Consider the following 19,274-nt stretch of genomic DNA (forward strand, 5'->3'; position numbering starts at 1 on the left):
GTTTTGATATATAAGTTGTTCAGGTTTTTTCACTTAAAAAAAAGTGACATTAATTTCTTAACAACCTAATAGCAATATCAGATTTATTTTAAACAGATCTACAACACAATCTCTTTCACAAAAAATATATGCACATGTTCAAAATATAAGTGAAATTAAACCTTAGTGGAACTGGGCAATTAACTTGATTACCTATGAATATTGATTACATCAATTAGTGTCAGGTAAAGTAATCAGTTAATTGAAAATATGATTAAATTGATTAAAGTCATGAAAAGTATCAACTAATTGAAATTCATTTTTCCAATTATTACTGTTTTCAGTTTTTCCAATTATCCAAGTCTCAAGTGTCAATAATAAATTTGTTGAAGATTAATTGATTAGCAAATTACTCTAATTGTCCATCTTTATAAATTCTTAGACAAAAGAAAAAAGGGGGTTCAACTTATTATAAACTATTCTGTGCTGCTTTAGAAAAACGTTGTTATCTCCACATTTCACATATACTTTCCTGTTACAAGTGGATCATTGGAGGTAAGCTATCAAACTATCATGATATGAAAGGCAGTTTAAACATATACTAAAAACTTGAAGACTACTTTAAATTAAATCACTTGTGCAACAACATGGATATTCAGACTCTTTTAAGTCAAAGTACTAGTGCTTAAAACTTACTTTACCAACACTTCAAAAAATCTTAAAAATGAAAAACCAACCTAGGAATCCAATTTGAAACAGAGAAGAGCGAGGCTTCCTTGGAGATTTTTCAGGTCCTTGACCTTCAGATACCGATTTTCCTGTAGATGTGTTCTTGGACTGTGGAGGAGTAAGGCCATGGATAATAACAGCCAGAGCAAAACTAATATCCATCTGACAAAGTCTCAGGGAATCTGGGTCAAATAAAAACAAATCATATTTAAAAATAATATATATAGATATTTAGTTTGACTTGATTTGTATGTATTTGTATTTTGTACTTATGCAAAGCTGCTAAGGCTATATTGCTGCCAGTCAGCATCATCCTACCATCCATGCTAAAGGATTGACTGTCATTCTTATAATGAACCCACAACCTAAAGTACGGGAAATCTTTTGAGTGTTTTGAACTTGATTCGCCATCTTTGAAATCCAGAGCTTTGCCACAAGACCAACCCATGTCCTAACTTAGTTTATCAAAACATTTCTTTTAACTCTCTTCATTTAATACCTTTGAAGCTTTAGTTTTTGTATTTAATCTACTAATGAACAGTTTTATTAATTAATTTTTATGATTTGACATAGTATCATGTTAACTTGAATCTTATTATTCATGTCTTTATCACGACAGTTTTGATCACTATCAGATTAATACATAGGCCACCTGCAGCCATATAGGGGCCTTGCCGGTCACCCAAGTAAAAAAAAATTATGGTTTGTAAAACTAGCAGAATAGATGCAAGAGTAAGTTATTATTATTCCCAAATATTACCTGGGCCTAGGGCCCCCACTACACCTTAATCTGGCCTTGGGTTTGATTCTTTCATATACATAAAACTATAACCAATAATACATGAGATTCTATTAATATTTTTAATTTGATGCAAACACACAAATAAACCATTTGTATTTTTTCACAAATTAAAAAATATATTTTATAAAACAAATTGTTTCAACATATAACATACTGTTACGACAGCGGGGGTCACGTGACGAGTATTCTAGAAGATTCGCGATAAACGCTAGTGTGTTACGACACAGAAGTCAAGTGACGATGGTAGCACGTGAGGAGAGTCTAGAAGATTCTAGAACAGGCTACACGGCTGGTATTATCATATATATGTGCACTAGACAAAGGAGACAGCAGGCAGAGAAGGAGAGAGAGAGTGGGGAACCAATGACAGCAGTTACAGTCGGCGGGAACCGAGGATAGCAGATACAGAGATCGGAACTATAGTTGCTGACAGTCGGAGATAGAGATGGACAATTGAGTCAAGCACGGTAGAAAGTGAGTGAATTGTTGTGAACTATAGTGTGTATAACTGTGAAAATTAAGTGTATTGTAAAGTTGTATTGAGGAAGAATAAACAAGTTTTATTTAAGAAAGGACTTGTATCATAGAAAAATTAACAAACAAACATACAGAGACGTAACAATACTATTAAAGTATCTAGAAGTATCTAGAACTTTTATTCTGTTTCTTGCTGTGTGATAAAAGTTAACTTTCCTGGGTAGACTTATAACAACTATTGGAAGTTTAACAAACTTTTATTACTGATTACATTATATGAGGTTACTTTCACAGAACATGTATAATATGTAAATATATTACCTTTAATTCCACTAGTTACACGCACACACATAGGAAGAATCAAGTTCATTAGATAAATTTCAGTTTTCTCTGGGCTGGAACATACAGCACTTACTCCACCACAGACACTCTCTAAGGTCAGAGAATCCTATAATAAGATACAATCTTCATTTGATTATACACAAAAGCAGAGCTTATATTCAAATTCAAGTTTTACTTGGTAAACAACTTTTAGGCTTTTTTATGGATTAAAAAAATCCACTCAATAAAGATAACAGCAAAAGCAACTTACCCCACCAAACTGCTTACGTTCAATATTTAGAAAAAATGTTCATCTTTAGAGTTAAGATATGACTACTCAAACAAAAATAAAAATATTACTTCTACAAATAAAGATAAAAGATTAGCAGATTAGTACATCTACAAGACATGATCAAATGTAAACATTTGAAAACCAAGTAATTAGCTGTTATAAATGAAAAGTGCAGCTAAATAACCAATACACAAATCAGGATTGAAGTTAAAAATCAACTTATTTGACCCACCTGAACACAAAGAAAGGACTAGCTTTATATAGTATATAAGAGTAAAAGTTAAAGACTGTCATATTTATCCCAAATGATCAAATCCATAGCTAAAGAGAACTAATATAAATGGTGATATACTCAAGTAAGGATGAAAGTGAAAAATTAAGTAATTCAGTCCATGCAACAACATGTGATGATGAAGGTCAACATTCTTACCCCAAGAGCCAACATCTGCATTGCTATAAGTCTTACAGCCACAGAGACAAAACTGGCAGGTGGAGACTGAGACAGAGCTGCCAAAGATGTGTTAAAAGTTGACAGACTTTCAGTGGCGAGTGGTAAAGTATAGTTGTCTCCAAGCAATATCCCCTGACATACAGCTGTCAGAGACTAAAAAAATAGATTTATTGCAGTTTTATGTAAGTGCATGTACAAGCTTTGAAGAATCTTAGTTCAAATAACATAATTAAATGATAGACACAGATGTCTCAGTAACTGAATTTTATATCTAATCTAAGTATTTTTTTAAATGACTTATTCCATTAGAAACATAGAATAATAAGAATAACAGAAATATGTCCAATTGTAATCATCTTATAATAACTTTAAAGCAAAGTTTATAAGACAAACAACTTACCTTCAGATGAGGCAGATGTGCAATATATGTGTGTTTGTACAAAGTCAAGTAAACACCTAGAAAATTATGTATTTTCATTACACAGGATGTAAAAATTTCTGTTTTCAGAATAAAATATGAAAGTAAGCATACCTCTAAATGAAAAACTACTTAATTTAGTTAGACTTTGATATTAATATCATGATTTACACCATTTGTTCTGTAAACTTTATAGTTGGTTGTGAGAAGACATCAGTCGAGGGGCCCGGGATTGTCTTTTCTTCAAATCCCACTTAATGCTAATTTTAACAATAAAGAGAAAGTGGGCCTGGCAAGGTTGTTTGCCTCGGGGGCCTGTGCTGGCTCTTGATGTCCCTGTTGCTTGCATTAGCCTACAACTGTGAAATATTGAATAGATCCACATCGGTTTGTGTAGTCTTTACCTAGGTATTTTGGCACTAGTACTTTCTCAACTTAAATTTTCCTGCTTCTTTTTTAAAAGTTTTATCCTGTATTTCTGAAAAGATACTTCTTTTATCACTTTCCTGACTCAGGGTGAGATTTGAAATAGTGGGTGTCTGTGTAACATGACACTGTTGCAGTGAAAATTTGTGCTAGATATGAGCTTGCTGAAAACACATACTTCTGATTTGTTAATATATAGCCTCAAAGTAAACTTTATGATTCCCAGAGCTACAACTGTTTTTCAGCCAGTTGTACTCTCTTATTTGTAACTACATATATAACAAACTGCTGAACAGTGAGACACAATTAAGCAAACTTTAGCAAATATCCCAAAGAACTGATACTACTATTTTCTATTTTATTTAAACTTTACTATTCCAATAATGATCATACTATTTCCAAATTACACAATTTATTTCATTCCTCTTTACACACCATTTTATTCTACTTTACTTCAAGAGAACACTGAGTCCATTCTATTCCTGCAGTGTATCTCATTCTCCCATTGTATATACTTTATATCCACAGAAACTTTTAATTTTTCTAAGTTCTTATATGGAACACCTTAAACCTAATTGAGGTTATACAATCAATTTAGCCTTATATGTTACTTTTGGGAGACTGTCTGATTAAGGAACTTATTAACTTTTTTAATGGAATAGTTGCATAGTTTTCTACTTCAACCTGTGTGTATAGCACTGTCTTGTAGCTATCACATGGACAAGATATTTCAGTGTTTGAGTGCCTGTTTTCTGGTTGGTCAGCTACAAAGAGAGTGTATATTATGAATGCAATTTTAGTGCTTTGAGATCAAAATCGTTTTAATCTTCGATGAGAGGGCTACATCTTTGATCTGAGAGAGACAAGACTTATTGTAAAAATTCCATTATTATTTTACTGTATTATCGAATTTATTAATTGTATGCCTTTATTTTAATTATCTTAGCTAAATGCTAATATTAAGTTTTGTTCGTTTTATCTCATACATAAAAGTTACTATTATCTTGATTGGCTAGTAAACTACAATATATAAGAGATATTTCTGTGTTTGGATTCCTATTTTCTGATTGGTTAGTTACAGAAATAATGTGTATCCTGAGTGCAAATTTGGTGGTTTCATATCAGAATTGTTCTAACCTTTCATGACAGAACTTTGTCTTTGATCTGAGAGTGAGCTGAGACTTACTGTAAAAGTTCTGTCTTTATTTTACTGTCTTCTCTAGTTTGTTGTTCATATGCTTTTCTTGTAGTTGTCAGTTCCTTTCTTAGTAAATTCTAACATTCAATTGCTTTACTATTAATTTTTGTTCTATTAATCTCATACGAAGTCATTACTATCTTGACCAGATAGAATAGTACATGTGCAACTAAATAAGCAATGTTAAAATTACTTTAATACATCAAAAATCTTTCTTACATGATGTGATCACATGTTGATATTTTCATTAGCTAAATTATCGAGTGTCTCCAAATGATAATAAACCTTTTCTGTAACCTAAATTTCAATCTTAATTTTGCCTTTAGAAATCTAGCCTTTAAGAAATGATAATTCTTAGTTATTTAAAAGTTTCTATTAGCTAGAAATTTTTTGTTGTCTTTCAAAATTTGTAGTGCATAATGGAGGGATTTACACATTTTGATAAAGAGTTTAGAAAAAACGACCTTTACACTCCAGATATATATAAAATATTTTCTATTTAATCAACGTTTCACCTTTCAGGGTTAATATACAATATATAATATTAATCCAGAGGAAGCCGCAAAGGCGAAACATTGGTTAAAAACAAATATATTTTATATATATATCTGGAGTGTAAAGGTTGTTTTTTCTAAACTTTCTATTAGCTAATCTAAAATTTAAGATACAAATTAAAATTCTTACATTCCTTCAAATATCCATAACAGAACCTATGTTCTTGTAATTTCAAAATTTTATTTTCACACTTAGAATATCTCTTAAAATCTGATTGTTGCTCTTATTTCTAATCAGATGGGCTAAAGAAAAATATTGTGGAAACTTTAACTTGATTAAAAAATGAAAAATAAAAGAGATAGGATATAAAAGGTATGTAGATAATACTTTTGTTGTATTTAAAGAAAAATAATGTATATTCATTTTTCTTAAATATTTAAATTCTCAACATCTTAACAATATATTTACAGTAAGAGAGCAAAGAAAATCTATCTTACATTTTCTTGAGCTATAAATAACTTAATTAAGGTAACAATTTTCAAGTTCAGTTTCCATAAACCAATCTTCACTATTTATAATTTCATTTTAATAGTTTTATGTTTAAGAATTTGATCAGTAATTTAGTACATTAGTCCTAAAAGATAGTCAATTCCTCACAAGTTTTTCGTTAATAGTTGAAAACAAAAAACTCCTTCACATTATCTTTAATAAAGAATTTGATAAACAGTTATCTAGATCCCTAAATTAAAAATGTGTTACATAGTAAGGTGTTAACTGGACTGCATGCATTAAATTTGAATAAGAAAGTATAAAGAAAGATCTACAATGTGGGTACCATAAATATCATTACTAATTGTGTTCAAACCAATACAGGTTCTCAAGTCAGGGGGCATGTGCAACTTATGCCATATAATTCGTCTACTATTCATCATCACATCTTGACTGTGTCCATCCAATGAGGACTTTTGCTTCTTAACTAGTGCACAAGACGAGAGAACTTTACAAAATAAAGAAAACTCACTTATTTAAATTTAAACTAATGTTGTAATTTGGTCTTTATGGATTCATTATTTTCAGTGATTGTGAAAATAAATTAGAGGGTGGCTCATTAATGTATTGTGATTTTGCTGTTCAGGCAGATGGTCTTAATTAGCCAGTTCATTAGGATATGCACAAGTGTGTGATTTGTAAATGATACAATACATAAATTACAATTAGCTTTAACTTTAGTGTAGTTTAATCCAAATTTAACAACAAAGTAAAATGTATTTTAAACAGCTAACACAAACACTATCATGTCATATTGTTCTAATATATAGATATATATATTCTGTGATGTTCAAAATATAAATATGTAATGCAAGGTAAAACAAGTGCAAATTCTGTTTATGAAACACCTATGTCCCCATTAATGTTTTACTACACATTTATGTTCCCCTAATTTGATGATGTAGTATCTGTAAACAAGATTAAGAAGGTTTTTCTATGCACCAGTGACCTTTGATCCATAACCTCAAAGGTTAATCAGGTCTAGAATTTTGTATGTAGTGCCTGTTGTGTATGTTTGGTCACTATTCATTCACTCAATATTGAAATATAATGTCAACAAGGTTGGAGAAGATTTTCTACATACCACTGTTCTTTTGACCTATAATCATCAAGAGTTAATAAGGTCTAGAGCTTTGTATGTAGTACCTGTTGTATAAGTTTGGCCAAAATACATCCATCCAATTTTGAAACATCCTGTCTACGAAGTTGGAACAAACAGACAGACATGGGAAAACCAATATGCCCTGCTCTGCAATGCTTCACAGTGAGGCATCATAAACCAATGTAACACATCCCAACCCAAATACTAATGTGAAAATAACTCCAAAACTTAAATCAACACAATTCATTCCAATTCAAGTACTAATTGAAAATAAACATAAAAACAAAAATCTAGACAGCTGGAAAGAAAAAAAAAAACTACCAAAACCTGTGAAACTCAACTCACTAATCTAACAATTAAAAACCAACATAAAACACTTATAAAAGCTTGTTTATTCAAAAGTTAAAACCAACATGAAACATCTATCTATGCAGATTGATAGTTTACAGACTAGTTGATATCATTTATACACAATTAAATTGAAGAAAACAACAAATGTAAACACACCTTTATTAAAATTATCCACCAAATAAAATTAATTTTTCTATCAAAAAACGTATATGATGAATAGTAATAACATTCGACTTCCTTTTTTTATAAATAATCTTTACTAAAATGAAAATAACATAAAGAATAAGTCTAATTGCAATATTATAAATTAGGGGTGCTTATCTCATCATAGTAGTTGATACGTACATATCTAGATATTGATGCCACCATACGATACATATCTAGATACAGTTTTACCAATGGTTTGTTACAAAGTTTGACAGTCTTGTCTGTAATTTATTATCTATATTATTTAAGTATTTCACACTTTACAGTGCTTTTTCAAATTCTCAGGTTTGATCAACTAAATGGCAGCTGGCAAGAGAAGTAAAATAAAAAAGTTAATATCTGTCTATCTATTTTGTTATTGTTAATTTGTTATGTTACATTGCATGTAATGTTTTGATAGAAGAAATGAAGACAACATGTAGTATTCAATACCCATCTTCATTTATTGAATCATTAATTTTTAGCAAAAATACTTTATTAGAAATTCTGATTTTTTCTGTACAAAAGACTTATAATGTTTACTGAAAGCTTGCCAAATTTTGTGAAGATACATAAACTGTATCGTATTACCACACCTTTATTATAAATGCCTGATTTCATTTCAGTATATACTTTAACAGTGATACATAATACATGATTATTAATTAAAATATGTACAATATAATATCCAAAGTCAACTGTCATTTGAAGAACAAAACAATTGTTTCTGTGTAAAACTATTGTAAAACTTAACATAAAAAAATTACAATTTGAGCTTTTATATATACACATCTAGTCAACTATTGTATTTTTTGCTTTTGACCACCTGTTCACATCATTGTGAACAAACACCTGGATATTGTTAATCAAGCCACAAGTTTGTATACAAAGGTCAGATTATAAATATCCTGCTAAATTTTCATTTAAATTTATTCATAATTTTCATATCATGAAACCAATTTACTTTACAACAGTATCATCCAGAATACTTTAATATTTCAAAAGATGTTACCACATAAATTACCTATAAGTAAACCATTTCTAAAGCATTTTCACATAATATACAAACTATAAAAGTTAACAAAGTATCAATAGTTTGATACACATAATGTAAAAGTTATAAATAAACTTACCAAAGCATCATGTCTGTATTTGAAGGTTATCAACAATTTAATATGCATAATGTAAAAAGTATAGATAAATTTAACAAAGTATCATGTCTGTATTTGAAGGGTATCAAGAGTTTGGATGATAGTATCAAGTTGTGTAAAAAAAAAATAATAATAAACTTATAAATGCTGGTTTAGCAACTGACTGAATATTTATTAAAAATAATATATTGAGCTGAGCTCATTCATTGTTACAACAAACTAAAAAAAAAAAGATTTAAATTTAATTTTTCTTTACCTTTTAGTAGAGATCTAGCTGCTTCCCAGTCAACCAGTCTCTGCAAAATAAACTGTACTGAGCAACTAAATTTATTTGTAAAAACAATTCAGCCTAAGTACTTTTATAAAACAATACATATTCTTTCCTTAACAACAAGCATGTAAAAAAAAGAAATATTACAAAAGTTTAATTCAAAGGCACAATAAATAATTTTGATCCAACATACCTTTATAGTTTGCTTCTTAGCTATCTTATTAAATGTCTTGTCCAATCGACGTAGAACCATTATGAGAGCTGGACGCATAGCTTCCTGGACCCACTCAGTATTAGGAAGAACTTCATTCATATAGCGGTGCAGTCCTCTACAGGCCATGGTGGCAGGATCGTATGGTGATACTTTCAATAAACTATGGGCAATTTCTGCTAGACGCTGAACAAAAGTATAACACATAATTACTCAAATGAAATAACACTGAAAACAAAAACAATGATAAATAAAAAATTTTTTACAAACCATACCTAATTTCTACCACTAATCTACTGATAATGCAATATTTGCTATTCATAAGCTAAAACATCTAAAAAAGCATTTTCTGATCTTGACTGCTCATTATTTAATTTAAAATTTCACTCACTAAGTGGCACTTCAAATCTAAGAGTTCAGTTGCCTTCGAAGTTAAATCAGGAACTTTTTTGCTAAGAGTTGCAAGTCGTCGAGTGCAGGTAGTGAGAAACTCTGAAATCACAAACAATATAGTGTCTCTAGGCTTGCGAAATTCTGCACGTAGTATCTCACTGTCTTCTACATGTCGATCATACTGAGACTGCTGCTGTCGACGAGAGATGTAAAAGCTACAGTAAGGATTGAATACATGCATGAGTAAAGTGACAAATGTTTTTAAGGAAGCACTGAAAAAACTTTAAAAACAGATGAGATTAATGCTACTATAAGAACCAATGGTAGCTTTCAGGAGGAGAAAATAAAGAGGCCATAGCTCCTCAAAGATTTTGAACAAATAAAATATTTCTTAATTTTTATATGAATACTTATATTTTATTTGTTTTGGGTGTAAAAGTTTTGAAAAACTGCATGTTTTCTGTAGCAAGATAGTCAAAAATCTTCTCTTGCACTTTGTCATTCATTGAGGTGACATCTTATGAGATGCAGAACAGTTGCTCCTCTTGGCTCTTTGTTTTTAAAATCTGAACTTGTGATGAAAACAGCTGAGAGAACCAAAAAAAATTATCTTAAGAGAAGTTTGCAATAGGAGGAGTATGCAAGCTTCACAAGGTCACAGTGATAAAGAGCTGGTATAAAGTTAATGTTTATGTGACTGTTCAGTGTTTTTAAGGATACAAACAATTAACAGTGAGTTTCATTAAATGATGTGCATTGACTTGGTGAAAAAATGTGACAATTTATCTTGATTTGGAAGTTATTTTAAGAGTTTTAAAGTTTAAACAATAGTTAGGCCTTGTATGGTATGACAGCAGTTGGTAGTTAACATGTTTACAGCAATGAAAGACTGATGACTCAACTCACACACATATATATATATATATATAAAAATCTAGACACCTAAAGTAAATACATCTTTAACTATTCAATTTTTCTAAGTTTGGGGTTAAAATATCACTGGTCTCCTTCTCAATATTAACTGCTAGCTGCCACTGAAAAAACTTATGAGTGAAGGTAGGGAAGAATGAAATAATGTGTAAACCATACTTTATTTGCCAAATCCAGTGTCGATGAGGCAATTTTGCCCAATACCAGGGCTCATTAGGCTAGTAGGGATACAACATAGTAGTGGTCACAATGCTTTTTATATAGTCAATTCATTTAATTTATTTGATTAGGGACCTGACGCCCTGAAAGAATCAAATCAATAACATTGCTAAGGATTGAAATTATTTCATAAGGGCTACCAAATAAACTAGAAGCTATATATATTTCTAAATCAACATCTCCTTACCTGCCATTCTATAAAAACCTAGTATCTAGTAGTACTATAACTAAGACAAGTATTTCCATTTTGTCCCGAAATAAAATTTGAAAGATAAAACCTTTAATGACAGTTAACACTCCTATTATGTTCAGAACTTAGGTACATACGTTTTGGGTCATATTGACCCAATGCAATTTCAAACAATTTGAAATAGCATTGAATAGATAAAGTTAACATTCTCTTTACCTGAAAATACATTTCTGATAGATACTAACCTCTCTACACACAGTAGCTATTCCTTTCATGTCTGCCTTTGATATTTTGTGCATGCCACTAGCCTTGAGATATCTCCCACCTAAGACACATGTTATAACATGAACTGTGCTAGTGCATGATGTAATCATAATGCAACAATAGCTCTCCACCAGTAGGAGGGCATCACATCTACCATGCATAGTAGATCCACATAAGCACTTACATTTGAAATTAACTTCAGTCTTAGACGAGGCAAGAATAATGTTCAACAGTAGTAAGGAGGAAGGGTGGGAAGAGATGTGTCTTATCAAAAATACATTTTTAGGTAAGGAAAATGTTAACTTCCAAAATGATAGACTTGCCTCTACAGTAGGTAGAATTAAATATTGATGTGATGGAGGGGCCAGTGCAATTGCAAAAACCTAGGTGAATCTATGGAGTGTGATACTCTATAATGAGGGCTTACTTAGAGGGGTAACACACATGAAAGACCTCATCCATCTCATGCAGGGTTTACTCTATACCCAGATGGAAATATGAAAGGATGAAGCAAAATGAGGCCACGTCTATAGGGGCAGAAATAGACATGACCAACCAAGCATTTGCACACAACAGGTCAGTTGGAAATGACAATCCCATGTACAATCCATGTCCTACTTCCCACTCAGTCTCTCTCTGGAGGGACCACTCAGCCAGTGAGTAACTCTCCAAGTCAACCAACCAAGCAGCTAGGAATTGGTAGTGACAAGGGTCTCCTGTGTACCACTCAATGATCAGGGAGATGGGGGAGGAATGCACACTGGGGAGTCATCAGAAAGTTGACTAGACCCTATTGGACCTAACCACCACAAATGTCTTTTACTGGAAAAAGTGCAATAAGTTACAGAAAAATCTAATTTAAAAGGCTGGTATGCATGAGCTAGGTAAGTGAGCAGACACTTTCCTGGTGCTGGCTTTTTCCATGATATTCCATGGAAAGTACAGTCTGAAATGGACAATGAAATATATACATACCACTATAGTGGTTTTGTGGAAAAACCAATCTCAACACTGTGTACATTAGGATCCAAGACAAATGGGTTTAATGCTTTCTGTTCCCCCTAACTAAATGTAGGTTTAAGGAAGAATACCCTGTAAGGCAACACCAGCTGCAAGGTGGGTTCTGAGAAGTGAATGGAATGGGAGTACATTATAAATAAGTAAAGAAATAAGAAAGGTACTAACACATTAAAGATGGTGAGTAGACTGGATAATGGCAACTGGAGGGAAACAAAAACCTGAGGGAGCTGAAACCATCAGAAGGTGGAAATACTGGGAGACAAAGGTATTGGGCATAGTTCTTATTCCAACTTGGAGAACCTTGTCCAAGGGACATCGAAGGTGTGAGGCCAGAGAGTGAGTTAAGAGACAGATTGTATGCAATGAGGCGTGACACAGCCTGCAAGTATCTCCATCCTGGGAGGAATATAAAACCTGGATGAGCTGATGAATCTATCTAGAAAGAACAGAGGATGAGAGATCCCTGGAAGAAGAGGGGTCCTCTGGCAAGAATAAACTATTGCAGTAACCACAAAATGGAGCCATGCATGCCAACGTAACTCTTTACCACCTGAACCAGATACAAAAGGTGAACAGGGCCAGTACAACCAAAGAAAGTCAAGATTAATGGACATGCATGTTCTCCCTCTGGAGCCACCCAAGGAAGAAAAGAGTGGGCTATGACTGGTGAGAAATGGACCAGACAAATCCCATGCATGAAAGCAAAGGGAGGACACTCCCAGGTGAAAGATGTATGAGGCTGGAGCAAAAGTGACTGCAATGTAGGAAGAGGTGCCCTGGATGCCAGTTGGTGAAGAAGAGGAAATCAAGAATGAACTAACCAAAAAGGTTTTACCAGTAGAATCTAAAAAGTAGTGTTGCAAATCAATGCCAAGACAGGTTAGAGAAGGCAAGGAGGAGGATACACATACAGAAAAGAAATGAGACCAGTCCTGGCTTAGGGTATCCACAACCAGAACTGCTTAGCCAGTTCAGTATTGAGAGGAGTGGCAAAGGCATCAATTATTGGTGTGCCCAACTCAGAACAAATCCAACAAATACTTGATGATAGTGATCGCTCTATAGAATGAATCTTATCTGATTGATAAAGTCGAGTTGCCACCAAGTTCAAAGCTCCCAGGACATGACAGTCTGTCAGATAAACTTAATGTGAGTGAGCCTAAAACAGAAAGTCTAATGTGTGGAAACAAAGGTCTCTGAAGCAATTCCCACCCCAATGATTGATATGGGAATGACTGTAGAACATTGATATGGAAGGTATGCTCCACAGAAGAACAAAATGCCGAAGCTGTGGGGTCATCCAGAAACATGCTCCATCATGTAAGATACGTGTCAGTGAAGAGATGGAAATCCAGATGGTGGGCACAGTGGGATGCCAATCATAGTTTTGGCATGATTCAGCCACCAAGACAGATTCTCGAGAAGGTGGCAGCATCACAAGAGAGGGAAGCCATATGTGAGCCAAGCCTAGAGGGACAAGATGTTCTAGAGATATCAGAATTCCCAAAAGAGATAAAACCTCTCATGCAGGAAGTATAGGAGATGCAACAGTTGAAGTGACTAGATATTCCATGTCCCATAGACAAATGGGAAAAGCCTGAGTCCGACTGAGCTGAGAAGTGAGAATGACTCCAAGGTGAATCAAATATTGAGTTGAAGTCAGGAACAACTTGGAAAATCTTGACTAGCCAATCTAGACAAGTTGCCTTTTGGAGGAGAAGTGACATGGCCGAGAAGGAGGCCTCCTGAGAAGAGGCAAGGAGAAGCCAGTTGTCCATGTAATAATGGAAATGAAGTTCAGGACTGTGAGTATAGCGAGAAAAAGCTCCCATGACTTGGCTAAAGACATAAGAAGCTGAAGCAATGCCAAAGGAGAGAGCTTAAAACTGGTACAACTGATCCCAGTGATTGAAACAAAAGAAACAACAGAAAGGACAGGGCAATCAGAATGTAGAGAAAGATGTCTGAGACATAAACCTTGGTTATTTATAGTCCAGGGTAAAAGGACTAATAGAGAGGATGAAATCCCTCTATCTGGAACCAAGAAATCATTAAATAATGGTTCAAAGAAGAAAGTTTGATGACGGGATACAAGTCCCTGGTCTTTTTTTGGGACAACAAAAAGACAATAATAAAACCCTAGAGAGAGGCAAAGGATCTTCTCAATGGCTTTCATGGCCAAAAGATCTAATACCATGGTCTGAACATGCAGAAGGCACTGAGTATTGAACGAAATGGAAGAGAAAAAGAGAATAGAGAAAAAAAAGACGAGAAATGCTATGTGTTAGGGCCTGAATGACCCACCAGTCAGCTGCAAATGGGATTAAAAGGTCTGCAAACAGAAATAAATGTGCCACTAAGAGGCCTGAGTAGACTGTGTACAAAGGGAAGGAGTCACTAACAGCCAACCCAATGGGAGGGGAATAGCAAGAAGCAGTAGAGGGACAAGAAATGGGAAAAAAGAGAAAGGTAGAGGGTTCATGGGGTCGAAGAATCAAAGTGGACACATGAGATTATGAGAGACCAGTCAGCAGCAAAAGGGGTTAAAATGTCTGTCTGCAAACAGAAATAAATGTGTCGTTAAGAGGCCTGAGCTGCCTGTGTACAAAGGGAAGGAGTCACTAACAGCCAACCCAATGGGAGGGGGGATAGCAAAAAAGCAGTAGAGGGACAAGAAATGGGAAAAAAGAGAGAAGTAGAAGGTTCATGGGGTCAAAGAATCAAAGTGGACTCATGAGATTATGAGAGACAAGAAACCACACAGAAAAGGGAGGAGAATGATGTTGGACAGCCTTGACCAGAGTCTCCAAGGTGTTGGGAACACTCCCAAAGACTTCAGGGCACAGAAAGGGAGCCAAATGGGGGTTATAGAAGTAAGATTGGAAAAGACGAATGGAAGAGAGAAGAGCGTCATGTTCCAGAAAGTCCAGCAGCAGAGGAATGAAGTAAGTAGGGACAAGGTAAAAGATGAAACCTGGCCAAGGTATTCTAAAGGATCAACCATAGATCCACAGAAAAACTATCATGATCATGGTGTAGGGCATCAGATAGGAGATGAAGAGAGTATAGGTGATGAAGGAGATGAGTAAGAAAAAAGTAAATATGGGAAAAGTGTTACTGGAGATAGGGTATCAGCCCAACAGGTAGAAGGGACTTCAGAGATTGGGAGTTCAAGAACAGAAAAGGGGAACAGCTATAAGCCATAGTGAAGGAATCCTAGATTTGAGGAGGAGGAGGAGGCATTTTAGAATGGGAATGAAGATAAACCAGAAACATGGACAAATATGTCTGGAGAAGGAGGAAAACCAAATAATTCTCAGCATGAGAGTCAGGAACAGAAAAAAAATCAAAGAACATAGGAAAAAAGAAAAGTAAATAACATATCTGTGAAATCAAATCGAGAAAGAGGTTTGAAGGAGAAACATTATCCTCAACAGGTAAAGAGGAAACTAATGCAAACCCAGGAGGTGGAAAGAGCTGATTAAGGTCGTCATCCTTGTGGTTGGGTTCAGAAAGACAAGAAAGAACTTCAGATGCTGGGACAGGAAGTTGAGGCAAAGAAGGCACCAAACAGTGAAGTAACATGTTCAACAGTCAACGAGTCACCAGTGGCTACAGACAAAGAAAGGGCAGTGTTGCCAACATTGCCATAGCCTCTGAAGGAGGTAGTAGTCACCATCACTTGAGAATTCATGATTGTTGTAGCAATTCTCTGGATCAAAAAAAAAATTATTTTTTTTTGAAGTTATTTAGTGGTGATGTAGTTTTAACTCAAAGTTAAAACAAATTAAAAGTACACCAAAAAAATTAACACTGTGAAAAGGCAGCAAAAATATCATAAAATTGATTAAGTTTAAACCTAAAGAAGCACATCCATTAAAGACAGTGCCAAGGATAAGGATGAAGTTAATTTTGAGTGCAAGTACTTTTGAGCATCTACTGTGCATGGAGGATGTATTGATTTCCTATTAGTGGAAGGCTTTATGTGCATAATGGTTATATAATGTAATTGTGCAGTTCACATTATAACACGTCTTAGATGGGAAATAGCTCAAGGCTCGTGTTATGTGCAAACTACCAAAGGCAGATGTGGGAGAAAAAATTATTGTGTGCAGAGAGATAAGTTTATTGTTTTAGAAATATACTTTCTTTAGAAACCATTTACTCTTATACATTAAAAATTATAGTAAACTCTCATTAAAGTAAATGGAAAGAATATATTTAATTGCATCACAATGTTATGGAAAACAGTTATGGTAACATCACATACAAGTTAACGATAAACCAGAGAATATTTAACGGTTTCCAATATTGTTTGTTTGTTGGTGTTCAATTTTGCGCAAAGCTATACAAGGGCTATCTGTACTAGCCATCCCTAATTTAGTAGTGAAAGACTAGAGGGAAAGCAGCTAGCCATCATCACCCACCGCCAAATCTTGGGCTACTCTTTTACAAATGAACAGTGAGATTGACTGTGACATTATAATGCCCCCACAGCTGAAAAGGCCAGCATGTTTGGTGGGATGGGGATTTAAACCCACAAACTTAAGATTGCAATTCGAGCACCCTAACCACCTAACCATGCCAGGCTTCCATTATTAAAGATGGTTTTGAAAGCTTAATATGACTATTACACACTTCTATGTTTTTGTACTAGACTGAATTAAAAATAAATTATTAAAGCTTTCTAACAAGGTACTTAATATAACATACTTAGAATGACTATCCTCATCAACTTCAAATGGTGGAGAGCAAGCACCTTTCGAAGCATTCTTGATGCTAGAACCACGAAGATCTATAGCACGATGGGGACCAGTATAGTTTCTACAAAAAATATTTTCACAAGAAATCAGCTACTGTAATATTTTAAAAAACATTTTACAAAAATGAATATTGTGCCTAATTAACTATACAGAACTTACAGCTAGCACATACTTAAGCTACAAGAATAATAAAGATGCAATATTTACTTCCTACCTTCTTGTTTAAAAATACAAAACTCTCAGAGTTGAGATGAATCACTGAACTACTGCATAGTTATAATACAATGTTCTTGTACTAATTCCAAAATTTCCAAATTAATTAAATTACTAGTAAAATGGAAAATTTTAGTTTTAAATCAAAACTATCTTACATATCCAAAATATCATTTTTATTAATCAAAGTTAATAAAAACAAGAGAACTGTAAATAAAGTTATTATATAAAAAACAGGAAATTCTTTTCAGGAGTACAAAGCTGACACTGAAGTATTCATTGCAGTTAACTACCTTGAAGATGAAAAATAAAAGTATTCTAAAAGAACAGATGTAAGTCTTAAACATGGAAGGTTATTAACCAGAAGCATATCTTAAAGAAAGAGAAATAAGAAAATTAAAAGTAAATTTTAAGTATGACCTTTGATTATGTTTGTTATCTATTGACTCATCACACAGGGACTCCATAGCATATATCTTGACTCCATGGATGCAGTGTGATTCAGTCAGCCATGGAAAAATCTTGTGGGTGCTCACAAGCATAATTTTTCATAATAAAATGCGTTTTTGAAGAAAAGCAAAGCAAAAATAAAATAACTCACTGAATCTTTTTATGTGCATAACTGTTACTAAAGGAGCTGACTTTGTGAATGCATTCATATTTTGAGACCCCAGCATACTGGCTTATGTGAAGAAGATTCGATCAGATATCCATGAAATTTAAAGAGGCAGAGCCATAAGAAAAAGGAGTACTAGATTTATGGACATAGTTTCTTTACTAACAAAATGGTGCCTTAACAGGTATCCACAAGCTAAACATATTGTACAGGTAAAATTAAAAATTCAGTTTGGTCTAGTTATGAAATAAATAGTCAAATCAAGAATGTTGCTTTGCTTACACAGCAAACCCCCCCTCACACATGATTTTCACCAACAAGCACCCACTGAGAAAAACAAAAGTCAGTATCAGTGCTCTAAAATGTAGAATAAAAGTTTCAGTTCTGTTTTTCAAAACACATATAGAGACTGTGCCTACTAGTAATTAATAATAAGACTATTTTATGAACTTTGTGTCTGTATTGATCTCAGAACAATAAAATCTTACCTAGCAAGAACCTCACAGTTTGTAATCAGGGTTTTCATACAAACAGATATACTGTGGATTGCTTGTATTTCAGTGCGAGCACCTCCTGGGGTTTCCTTCTTAAGAGTTTGACTCTGCAGATGGTTTAGATAAAATGGAAGAACAGCTTCTAGGATTGTCTAGAAACAATGATACAATTTTTTTAAAAAATGAAGTAGAATCGAAAGTACACAAAATTATAAAAATTATACTTATATTGAAAAAATCATAAAGATTACAAATAATGAGTTTTAGGTAACGTTTTTATATACTACAAAATTGTGGCCAATCTGTGAGCCTGCAGAATGAAGCAATACTTTTACACAGCAGAAGATACAGTCATGCATATATTCAAACATGTACATACCAGCATAGCGACCAATCTGAGTCTAAAGAGGCTATCACTGTTATGCAAGAAGATCTAGTCATGTATACAATCAGACATATATATGTATCAGTATGGGCTAGAGCCTGCAAGTCTAAAAGTATGGGCCACCTCTATTACATACGAAGATCCAGCCATGTATACAATCAGACAAATATGTACCAGTATGACCCTGAACCTGCAAAGTCTAAACTATAGGCCACCACTGCTACATATGAGAAGATACAATCATGCACTCAAACATGCACATGTATTATACATGTACAATATATTATACAGCCCTGAGCCTGCAAATCTAAAACTATAGGACACCACTGTTACACATCATAAGATATAATCATGCATCCATTCAGACACATATGCATG

The 19,274-nt window shown here is 33.7% G+C and overlaps 1 protein-coding gene across 5 annotated transcripts in view; it reads right to left on the minus strand.

Moving 5' to 3' along the window:
* Positions 1-19,274, minus strand: part of LOC106465571 (protein unc-80 homolog) — a 138,172-nt gene that overhangs the window by 24,195 nt on the left and 94,703 nt on the right. For all 5 annotated transcript variants that reach the window (XM_022393494.1, XM_022393492.1, XM_022393493.1 and 2 more), the window contains exons 32-40: positions 18,506-18,663; positions 17,139-17,249; positions 9,801-10,017; positions 9,392-9,595; positions 9,184-9,223; positions 3,452-3,507; positions 3,031-3,204; positions 2,309-2,435; positions 717-890 (exon numbers count right to left, since the gene is read on the minus strand). In XM_022393494.1, coding sequence (XP_022249202.1) covers positions 717-890; positions 2,309-2,435; positions 3,031-3,204; positions 3,452-3,507; positions 9,184-9,223; positions 9,392-9,595; positions 9,801-10,017; positions 17,139-17,249; positions 18,506-18,663 — 1,261 coding nt within the window. The remainder of the gene's footprint in view (positions 1-716; positions 891-2,308; positions 2,436-3,030; positions 3,205-3,451; positions 3,508-9,183; positions 9,224-9,391; positions 9,596-9,800; positions 10,018-17,138; positions 17,250-18,505; positions 18,664-19,274) is intronic.

Source organism: Limulus polyphemus, unplaced genomic scaffold (genome assembly GCF_000517525.1).
Source record: "Limulus polyphemus unplaced genomic scaffold, Limulus_polyphemus-2.1.2 Scaffold1985, whole genome shotgun sequence".
Classification (NCBI taxonomy): Eukaryota; Metazoa; Arthropoda; class Merostomata; order Xiphosura; family Limulidae; genus Limulus; species Limulus polyphemus.